The 11858-nt window shown below is 41.4% G+C and overlaps 2 protein-coding genes across 5 annotated transcripts in view; one reads left to right on the top strand and one right to left on the bottom strand.

The window, feature by feature from the left end:
- Positions 1-2801: 2801 nt before the first annotated feature.
- Positions 2802-7099, bottom strand: LOC311049536 (E3 ubiquitin-protein ligase TRIM35-like; the record flags this gene model as incomplete). The annotated part of the gene is made up of 3 exons (XM_084063161.1): positions 2802-2845; positions 6175-6349; positions 6458-7099. The coding sequence occupies 3 exons, from the start codon at positions 7097-7099 to the stop codon at positions 2802-2804; spliced, it is 861 nt and encodes a 286-aa protein (XP_083919287.1).
- A 3892-nt stretch (positions 7100-10991) lies between these two features.
- Positions 10992-11858, top strand: part of ccpg1 (cell cycle progression 1) — a 29879-nt gene continuing 29012 nt past the window's right edge. For all 4 annotated transcript variants that reach the window (XM_084066952.1, XM_084066951.1, XM_084066950.1 and 1 more), the window contains exon 1: positions 10992-11110. The gene's annotated coding sequence lies outside the window, so the exon portion shown is untranslated. The remainder of the gene's footprint in view (positions 11111-11858) is intronic.

Here is an 11858-nt window from a genome sequence, read left to right as displayed (position 1 = left end):
ACAACAATACTAGTAGTAATAAAATGCAAAAAGCCAAAAAAAAAAAAGGAAAATAAAAAAGGTCAGCAGGTAGCAACATACTGGGACTATAGAGTACCAGACACCATGTTACTACAGAAAAAAAAACACCTGCCTGCCCCTTCACACATGGACTATATGTATGTACAGTAGAAGTGTCAATGCGGTAAAATATACAGTATCACAACAAAACAAAAAAAGAATATAGCATCAGCCCAGTATTGTCATGAAAATGGACGTTAGGGCGGCAACAAATGCCAATTAGATCAAGGACAAAAACAGTATCCACACAATATACAGCAAGAAAAAAATACAGTATCAGATCAGTAGGCCTACAGTATTGTCATAATCAATCAACGTCATTATCATCATCATCAATCATGATGTTACTCCAGAGTTACACTGACCTTCCTTGGTAAGATCTTCAGAGGGAGAGTTTCAGTGGCAAAGTATGGTAAGAGTGCCTTAGTGAACGTGTGTGTGAAGGTGTGTATGTGTGTGTTAGTATCAGGATCAGAGAAGGACAGCTTTCCTTTATTCCAGTCCAGCTGCACTCTGATCTTCTGGGGGTTCTGCTTCAATTCAAGAATGAAGCTGACACCCCTGTCGTGTTCACTGTATGTACCATTCTGTAACTTTATAACCCAATGCATTTTGGCAGATTTTTCCATCACTCCTATGTGCCAGTGTGTATTGTCTCCAACCTCAACATCCCAGCTGTGAGTCCCTGAGTTAAAGCCCTCAGAACCCAAGATACAGGCAACAGAGCCTTGGTTGTCAGTAAGCTGCAGTTCTTCTGTCTTTCTGACCATCCTGGTCATATCATCAGACAGGATTAATCTTGAGGCATGAATGGGGTTCAAAAAGACAGGAGTGTAAGAGACAATGTCCTTCATTTTGTTCCAGACTCTGAAGGTCACGTTTCCCAGGTGTTTGGGCACATTTAGCAGTGTTCCTGAGACCAACTGTGGGGTGTGTGGGATGTCTAGGTCCTGCAGTGTGAGCTGGGCTCTTTCCACTGTGGTCTTGTAGTTCTGCAGGAAGGAGACATCTTCAGCTTTCAGATCCTCCTCTATGGCTCTGATTGTGTGTGAAAGGGTTGATATCTCTCTGTTCAGAGCATCAATCTTCTCCTTCATCACCTGACTCTTCTGCTGCTCTTCCTCTGTCAGTGCAATGATCTCTGCCTCCTCTTCCTCTTGTAGAAACTGATGGAGCTTTGGAGCTGAACTGTTCCTTGATCTTATTCTCTGTACACTGGAGCTGGTCCTTGATGAATGTTGCTCTTATCTCTAATGAAGTTTTATCTTTATTAAATACCTTCAGTTTCTCCTGTAAAGGCTTCAGCGATTTCTGGACTTCCTCCTTGTGGTCCAGTGCAGCTTCATCGATGGGTCTGAAACTGTGTTTGGTGTGTTTTTTAGAATCTCGACACACAACACACGCTGGCTGTTGACATTTCAGACAGAAGAGCTTGAGTTTCTCAGCGTGCAGACTGCAGAGATCCTCAGGCCTCGAGGAAGTTCTCTGACGTTTTGAAGGTCTCTGATGTCTCTCCTGTATGAAGGCCTCACACAAGTTCTTCAGAGCCAGGTTACAGGGTGGAGATTGGTTTTGGTTTATTTTCTTACAAACTGGACATTCATTTGTTCCCTTGTGTGTCCACCATTCCTGCAGACAGGCTTTGCAGAAGCTGTGGCTACATGCCAGGACAACAGGATCTTTAAAGATGTCATGACAAACAGAGCAGGAAAAATCCTCTTCTGAAAGAGACGACGTGAAAGCCATTTAGTGTCTGAATGAAGCTCTGAGAACACTCCTTCTAATCTAGTAGAATGTTCACTGAAGTTTACTTTCCCTGTGGAACCTGGTTCTTGTTGAAGTCCTTTCAGCAGCAGATTTCAGTGGTCTCGTCTGGGTCAGTATTCCCTCCTGTGGATGTAGAAAGACGTCTGTCCTCCTCACTGCAAGAAGTTAGTGTGACTGTGTGTTTGGTCTGAAGGTGAATCTTTTATATTCATGAGCCTGGTGGGGGGCGGAGCTTGAGAGATGCAAATTGCACGCGCACACACACACACACACACACACACACACACACACACACACACACACACACACACACACACACACACACACACACACACACACACACACACACACACACACACACACACACAGCTTTTATTATTAGCAGAGGTCATATCGTTATTGTTTTTTCTCTACTAATGCTCATCGTGGAGTCTCATGATACTCAAACATGTGCTGAATGTCGCGCACGAGCATAGACATAGACATTTTGTCTACACTTTGTCAACATCAAAGTCAATCCCCATAAAGACTACCATACACAATAAGTGTACTGACTCCCATCAGTATATATTGAAACTTAATTCATACTTCACTGAATTGTCCTTCAGACACATTTTACTGCACACAAATATACAGAGACCCCCAACCCCCACCTCCACATTGAGCACACAGCAGTGATGATGGACATTGTTCTCTAGGTGTAGGAGGCCATCAGTCTGTACAAACACCACCATAAGGAAACATTCTGGGACTATAACAGTCATATACATGACCTGAGCCATTCACAAACATTACAAAGCACAACGCGTTTCAGGTGTGATCAAGTTTAGCATACTGAACCTGTAATTATCTATGTATGTGTGTGTGTGTGTGTGTGTGTGTGTGTGTGTGTGTGTGTGTGTGTGTGTGGGGCCCTTAATATGTATAGCAAGGGCCCCTTGTGCTAATGAGCCTCTAATGGGCCTCTCTGTGGGTCACTCCTCATTTTGGGTCTGCTTGTTCACCTCAGTCCAGTTGACTAAAGACACATGTATTGGATTAGACAAATTAGACAAATCTCACATTTCGTTGTTGTTGATAGTCTACGATTATACTGATGATAGGTTCTTGGTTGACTTATGTATTAGTTTATTTGTAGATTACTATTTCTATGCATTTGATGCCCGAACTGCAAAAGCCCGGTTGCCCTTTATTGTGACATGGCAAGACTTTGGTACCGCCAATAAGACCCTGCTGGATGACCTCAGGCAGCGGCCTGGCTTATAAGGAGTTAAAAGATCACAGATATACCCAAAACTCACAGGTAACCAATGTTTTTTCTGTTAGTTTAGCTCACACCTTGTGGTTTCATAAAATGTCTGTTATATTTTAAATATTGATCTCTGTTAACATCATAAAATGTCACAAGATATTTAACAGATATTTATTTGATGCAACTGAACTCAAACCTAAACAGAAATGTGTGCTAGAGACGTTCATTTGAATCTCTTATCTTTACATACAGTTTTATTCACAGGTCTACAATTTCACCAGAACGCAGAACAACATAAATCTATCATATTGCTCAATTATTTTGTAGCATGAGAGGGTCATATAAAAAAATGTATTAATTAAATCGTTCAATAGAACCTTCAGAAGTTCATGCAAAATGGTACAGTGATTCTATATTTTACAGTATGAGGAAGCTGTGTAGAACTATTGATTGAATACTTTATTTAGAAAGAAACACTCAGAAAACTGACACAAGTCTACCTATATGGCCAAACCTTATGGGTTGAAATGTACAGCATGGGGCCCAGCAACCTTTTTGACATGAAGTGCCATGTTTTTATTGTCTTGTTAGTCAGTGTGCCATATCAACACGATTACATATTTAATATTTACAACATATTTTGAGTGGTCATTTACATAACCTTTATTTGTTTCTTCATCTTTAGAAATATTTTCTTTCACATCAGGACATTGTAATGATCATTAGACTCAGAGCAATAACCCACCTATCTCCCAGACTCTCTCCCCAGTCAGAGTTAGGAGTTTGAATGAATGTAGAATTATGTGCAGGATGTCATTTGCATACAGATGTGAGGGGACTTACTTTAACGACAACATAAAAAAAATGCCATTGGTGGCACCCGTGCCTACGGTTTGCCTGTTTTCTATGTGTTTTCTTAATTTCAGACTAGTCATTTAAGCAGAGTGATGTCCCTTTATTTGTTTTATATAAGTATGATATTTATTTCAGAATGTGGGCCTGGGCAATCTTGACACATACCCAGGTGGGCCTTAATTGAGTTACAAAAGATAGAGAACCCCTGATATACAGTTCATGACCCAATTCATCACGACTGAGCCATTCCAAAACAGGATTGAAAGAGGATTGATCGTCTAGTCAGTAAGAATACTCTGAAGATTCTTGCAGGGGCCCTCATACAAGGTCATTATGATCATGCATGCACTTCATGGTATCACAACACCTCCAAGGCCTTAAAAACAAGGCTCCAAACATCCCAAAACAAACTTGTAAGGCTACTTCTTGGCCTCAATCACAGAACCCATCTAACCCCTGCTCATTTTGCTAGGCTTGGATGGCTTAGGGTTGAGGACAGAGTACAGCAACTTGCTATGGGACTGGTCTTCAAGATACACCACAACATTGGGATCCCCCTGTATTTGTCAAAATACTTCCAAAATGTTAATCAAGTCCATGATCATAACACCAGAGGCAGCTCCACAAATCATGTTCAACCCAGATTTGGCTCAACAAAGGGAATGAACTCGCTCTCATGCTATTCGTCAAAAATGTGGAATGCTCTACCAAAAGGAGTAAAGGAGTGTAAAACCCTACTCACTTTCAAAAATGCCCTAAAGATACACCTTCAGGAGGCTGCAATTGAAACATGGCCCCTGTCCAAGTCCTAACCTACCCCATGTCCTAACCCAACCTAACCCCTCTCTCTTTCTTCTTTTGTACATATTTTTCACTCTTCATAACAGTATTGTTGTGTATAGTAGTGTGTATATCTGTCTGTCTCTTATATGTCATCATGATTTGTGTGCATGGGGATCTCATTTTAAACAAGCTTAGTGCTTTATGAGTTGTCCAGTTTAGTAGACCTTGTATTGTGAATTTGTTCTTCCATGTACTGTTATGTGCTGTCATGTACTGTTCTCATGTCTTACTAAATAAAGTACATCAATCAATCAGAGTGATTATGCTGCATCTTATACATATGCTATTTGACCTCTGTGTGGGTCACTCCTCATTTTGAGTGCTGCTTTAGGAGACACTTAATAATGTTGATTGTCCTTCCTAGACCACTCAAATCATCTCCATTCTATAAAACATTCTAAAAAATGTGAAAAACTCAATGTCAATAACATGTCATATTTAGACATTTATTTCACTTGCCAACGGATGTACAGCAGTAAGAGATACAAAGCTGATACAGAAAATGGAGATACAGCTATGGCTAGCAACAACAATACTAGTAGTAATAAAATGCAAAAATGTAAAAAAAATAATGATAAAAAAGAAGGTCAGCAGATAGCAACATACTTGGACTATAGAGTACCAGACACCATGTTACTACAGAACAAAAAAACACCTGCCTGGCCCTTCAAACATGGACTATATGTATGTACAGTAGAAGTGTCGATGCGGTAAAATATACAGTATCACAACAAAACAAAAAAAGAATATAGCATCAGCCCAGTATTGTCATGAAAATGGACGTTAGGACGGAAACAAATGCCAATTAGATCAAGGACAAAGTATCAATACAGTATCCACACAATATACAGCAAGAAAAAATACAGTATCAGATCAGTACAGTATTGTCATAATCATCAATCAACGTCATTATCATCATCATCATCAATCATGTTGTTACTCCAGGGTTACACTGACCTTCCTTGGTAAGATCTTCAGAGGGAGAGTGTCAGTGCCAAAGTATGGTAAGAGTGCCTCAGTGAAAGTGTGTGTGAATGTGTATGTATGTATGTGTGTGTTAGTATCAGGATCAGAGAAGGACAGCTTTCCTTTATTCCAGTCCAGCTGCACTCTGATCCTCTGGGGTTTCTGCTCCAAATCAAGACCCAAGCTGCATGTACCATTCCCTGCAGTGTATGTACCATTATCTAACCATGTATCTAACTTCATAACCCAATAGGTTTTGGAAGACATTTCCATCACTCCCATGTGCCAGCGTGTATTGTCTCCAACCTCAACATCCCAGCTGTGAGTCCCTGAGTTAAAGCCCTCAGAACCCCAGGCAGAGGCAAGCTGCAGTTCTTCTGTCTTTCTGACCATCCTGGTGAGATCATCAGACATGATTAATCTTGAGCTACGATTGGGGTCCAGAATGACAGGAGTGTAAGAGACAATGTCCTTAATTTTGTCCCAGACTCTGAAGGTCAGGTTTCCAATGTGTTTGGTCACATCGATCAGTGTTCCTGAGACCAACTGTGGGATGTGTGGGTCCTGCAGTGTGAGCTGGGCTCTTTCCACTGTGGTCTTGTAGTTCTGCAGGAATGAGACGTCTTCAGCTCTCAGCTCCACCTCTATGGCTCTGATTGTGTGTGAAAGGGTTGATATCTCTCTGTTCAGAGCATCAATTTTCTCCTTCATCACCTGACTCTTCTGCTGCTCTTCCTCTCTCAGTGCAGTTATCCTGGCCTCCTCTTCCTTTTGTAGAAACTGATGGAGCTTTTTAAACTTTATCTTGATCGTATTCTCTGTAAACTGGAGCTGGGCCTTGATGTGTTTTGCTGTTAGCTCTAATGAAGTTTTATCTTCATTAAATACCTTCAGTTTCTCCTGTAAAGGCTTCAGTGATTTCTGGACTTCCTCCTTGTGGTCCAGTGCAGCTTCATCGACGGGTCTGAAACTGTGGTTGGTGTGTTTTTTAGAATCTCGACACACAACACACGCTGGCCGTTGACATTCCAGACAGAAGAGCTTGTGTTTCTCAGCGTGCAGACTGCAGAGATTCTCAGGCCCAGATGAAGTTCTCTGACGCTTTGAAGGTCTCTGATGTCTCTCCTGTATGAAGGCCTCACACACGTTCTTCAGAGCCAGGTTACAGGGTGGAGATTTGTTTTGGTTTATTTTCTTACAAACTGGACATTCATTTGTTCCCTTATGTGTCCACCATTCCTGCAGACAGGCTTTGCAGAAGCTGTGGCTACATGCCAGGACAACAGGATCTTTAAAGATGTCACGACACACAGAGCAGGAAAAATCCTCTTCTGAAAGAGACGACGTGGAAGCCATTTAGTCTCTGAATGAAGCTCTGAGAACACTCCTTCTAGTAGAATATTCACTGAAGTTTACTTTCACTGTGAAACCTGGTTCTTGTTGAAGTCCTTTCAGCAGCAGATTCCAGAGGTCTCGTCTGGGTCAGTATTCTCTCCTGTGGATGTAGAAAGACAGTCTGTCCTCCTCACTGCAAGAAGTTAGTGTGTGTGTTACTGTTTGGTCTGTCTGAAGGTGAATCTTTTATATTCATGAGTCTGGCAGGGGGCGGAGCTTGACAGACCAAAGACCTGATGCAAATTTCACACACACACACACACACACACACACACACACACACACACACACACACACACACACACACACACACACACACACGCACGCACGCACGCACGCACACACACACACACACACACACACACACACACACACACACACACACATTCGTCGAATGAGATGTATCAAAGTGAGCACAGTCTTTTATTTATTATAGCAGCATAGCAACAACACTAGGTAGGTAGGTTGAATTTAGTCTAGAGTGTATTAACAAAACCTACAGGGCAGACATGTTAAAGGTTCCCAAGTGTTCGTCCACATTACAAAACTGACACATATGAACTCAATCACTATGGCAACAAAGGTGGCACAATAGATCCTTAAATATTTTTCACATATATTTAACATTTGTTTGACAATATTATTGCTGAATACATTCACTTGTATGAGTGAGAAATGACCAACTCAAATTAATCATAAAATCTGAACATGACTGGAAAGAGAATCAAATCTCCACTTTGACAGACTAACTCTAATTTGTATGAAAGCTTTCAATGAAATATTTCTGTGTCATAAATGGATAAATTGATGCTGTGTAGTGCATAGGACTCCCCTAACCCCTGCTCATTATGCTAAGGTGGGATGGCTCAGGGTAGAGGACAGAATACAACTTGCAATGGGCCTGGTCCCATATTCAATTCAATCTTTATTTCAGACCCAGGGAGATCCATATCACAATTATACAACACAATACAATAAAATAACAGAAATAAAAAAGCCCACATTCGGTTTCTGACATACAATCATCTGCACCAATGGTTCCACAGTACCATTGGCGCATTAATCTAGAGGAGAACCGGACAGAACTGTGTGTAGGGTCCGTTATGACAGCAAATATGTCATTTACTGACTCAGGTGCCCTATAAACATAAACCTGTATATAAGGTTACGTAGCACAGCAGAGCCGTGGGTATACCCGACACTAACAAACATCTGGCTTGCACTGGAGCTTCTTGGAGCTCTCAGCAGCAACCTCATGCAGTCATTATAGGCCAGTTAGGCCACTGTGAGTCTTCTCTCGAGATGCTGCCTTGTCTGTAGCGACACCAAAGGTGGGCAGTATACAGTGGTGTACAAAAGGATCTAAAGAGAGAGATCTTCACAGGTACCGTACACGACACACCAGTGGTTTTCAACATTTATTTGCATCAAGGACCCCCCCAAATTGACACATATTAGCCCAGGGACCCCCATCTGAAAAGATATGCCAGGGACTCAATTTTGATTTCTCGGTGGTCCCAATCTACACTGTAGTATCATTATCAGTGTTCTTTTAACTCTGAGAGTGTACAAATGGAACCAAATGGACTCTCAGAGTTACAGACACACAAGGGTCAATTTGGTTTCTAACTATTCATTTGTCTGGGGACCCCCTGGAACCCCCTCAAGGACCACTGGTTGAGAACCACTGCAATACATGATACGCAATTCTACAGAGACACCTATGTACCTGTCAAACTACTTAAATAACGTTAAAGACGCACACAAGCACAACACCAGAGGGAGCTCCACTATTTTCGCTCAACCCAGGACCGGCTCAAACAAGGGTCAAGGGGTCTAATTTGTTCTACTGCTATGCCACCAAAATGTGGAATGCCCTACCAACATAAAAAGTGTGACTTACTCTCCTCCAAAACCGCCACAAAGGAGCATCTACAGGTATCTGCAATGTGTAGCTTATCACCAGAAATGACCCCACCCAACTGTTTAGTGTTTACTGTCCATATTTTTCTTTTTTTATTGCTACTAGTATAGATGATGTTTTGCATGTTATTGTATATTATTGTTTGTCTTTAAATGTCTCAATGAATTGAATACACCGTACCACAATGGAAATGGCTTTTTTTTGTGTTTTAGGACCTTTTGTATGAATTCGTACCACTGTACCTTTTTTGTGGGTTGGTAGACTAGATACTTTCAGTGAATGATCTCTAGGTGTAGGAGGCCATCAACCAGTCTGTACAAACAACACCATGAGGAAACAGTCTGGGATTGTAACAGTCATATACATGACCTGAGCCATTCAGAAACATTACAAAGCACAGCGTGTTTCAGGTGTGATCAAGTTTAGCATACTGAACCTGTAAGTATCTATGTATGTGTGTGTGTGTGGGGGCCTTAATATGTATAGCAAGGGACCCTTGTGCTAATGAGCCTCTAATGGCCCTCTCTGCGGGTCACTCCTCATTTTGGGTCTGCTTGTTCACCTCAGTCCAGTTGACTAAAGACACATGTATTGGATTAGACAAATCTCACTTGTTTTTGTTGATATTCAACGGTTAGACTGATGATATAGGTTCTTGGTTTACTTATGTATTAGCTCACTTAATTCAATAGAGATCATATATTAGTTTAGCTCACGCCTTGTGGTTTCATAAAATGTATGTTGTATGTGTCAGAGAGTGAATAATGCCATTTAGTTTGTGTCATAGAATGCAGAGGGTCACACTGGTCAGATCATTAGCATGATATAGTCATGGAAGTCAGGACTCTCTGGCTTGTCACATCATGTGGTCAATCTGGTCATATCATCAGACAGAGACAGGAATGCATTTTAAGCAAGTGTTGGGGTCCAGGATGACAGTGTGAATGAGAGTGTGAAGGCCAAACCACACACATGCGAATAGCCGCAACTTCTTGCAACACAACAGGATAATGATTGCAAATACTTGTTGCAAGGAGTTGCATATTGGTGTGGTCTGGCCTTTGTGAATGTGTTCTGCTGCTTTGTCACGTGTAGTCTTTAACTTTATTAAACACCTCCAGTTTCTCCTGTAACCTCGGCACACAGGGCAGGAGAAATCATCCTCTGAAAGACATGACTTGGTGGAAGCCACTTTGTCTCTGAGAGTGAAGCTCAAGCTACAAACACTCAGTCAGTCCCTCCTGGCTGTAGAATGTTCCCTGGCGTTCACTTTCACTGTTGAATCCTAACCAGTGTTGCCAGAATGTGTGAGAGAAACAAGCAACCACGTCTAGAAAAACGAGCCCAAAAGAAGCCAATGCCTGCCCTGCCACATGACATGAGTACTTCCAACCTAATGCATCGGCTAATTGAAAATATAGCCGACCTACAAGTTCACAACGCGTCGCATGTTGTAAGCATGTAGATCTGCTATTTTCAAAAAAAAAGAAGAGATAACATGTGAAACATTTTCAGATGGGGGTTACTGGGTTAGGGTCCCTAACCCAGTAAGGGACAAATACATTAATTTGGGGGTCCATCCATGACATGAACATATTTGAGAACCACTGGTTTCAATTAAATTATAATTTAAAATAACAGCTCAAGCCCAAAATAGGCAACTACACTTTAGAAACAAGCCCCCAAAACCGGTCCCGCAACTACCAATATTTTCCAAGCAACTTTACAAGGAAAAACAAGGCCAAAGTCGCTTATAATAAGCGGACATGGCAAGACTGCTCCTAACGTCCACCAACAGTTCTTGACTGACTCGACTTGAAGTTGTTTGGTCACGTGACTCGGCATCAACCCTTGACGGGAAGCGTAGTCTCGGAACGTCACAGCCGCCGGTGTCTACGCGAAACACGAAACTACACTTCCCAGCTTGCACCGCGCGCGGCCAGCCAGAGCGTCGGCGTTGCAGTGTTTTTGTTGTTAATAGAACAAGTTAAAGCCGAGGACATGCTGCAATAACACGGCTTTCTGACGTCATAGCATCAAAGTAAAGGGTAAGATAGTTTAATAGGGTTGTTTGTTTATATTGATATGAGACGATAGAAACCATGGTTACATCATATCCAGTGTGTTTACGTTCAAAACACCCGGAAAGAAGCTACAATTATGTCATGACGCTATTTATAACGCTGCTTTGGTGACGTCTACGGTCTGCAAGCTGTAAAGTTGTCAGGTAGCGACTGTTGTCAATGTAAGTTAACGTTAACATGATGAGGTTATTATTATTATTAGACATAATAATAATAGGCCGCCGCATCTTCCCATTATGTTGCGGCCAGGTTATGCCCCCTGCCAACCACCAGGGGGCGCTATGATACTTGATTGATTGAATATTGATTGAATTATTTATAAGGCAAAACATGTAAACATCACAATTACATTTATAATACTTTGTCTAAAAGGTCCGTCCAAAAAAGTCCTTGCGGTCTAGTTGCCATATAGGGTCCTTGGTATTCAATTCATACTTAGACATATATAGTAGCAACCAAACAGTTAAAAAACTTGTTAAGTAAAAGTATCAATACCACAATCTAGAAATACTCTGTTACAAGTATAAGTCCGGAATTCAAAATGTACTTGAGTAAACGTACACAAGTATTGGTATCAAAATGTACTTAAAGTGCCAAAAGTAGAAAGTACTCATCATGCAGAATATTATATCCCATTTCACAAGTTGGAAAAAAAACATGTTTTGAAAATAGCCGATCTACAAGCTCACTGCCAGGCGTTGTGAGCTTGATC

The sequence above is a fragment of the Gymnoscopelus microlampas genome, assembly GCF_963454915.1.
Source record: "Gymnoscopelus microlampas genome assembly, chromosome: 1".
Classification (NCBI taxonomy): domain Eukaryota; kingdom Metazoa; phylum Chordata; class Actinopteri; order Myctophiformes; family Myctophidae; genus Gymnoscopelus; species Gymnoscopelus microlampas.
The sequence above is the reverse complement of the archived record's forward strand: the minus strand, read 5'-3'. Positions and strand labels throughout refer to the sequence as shown.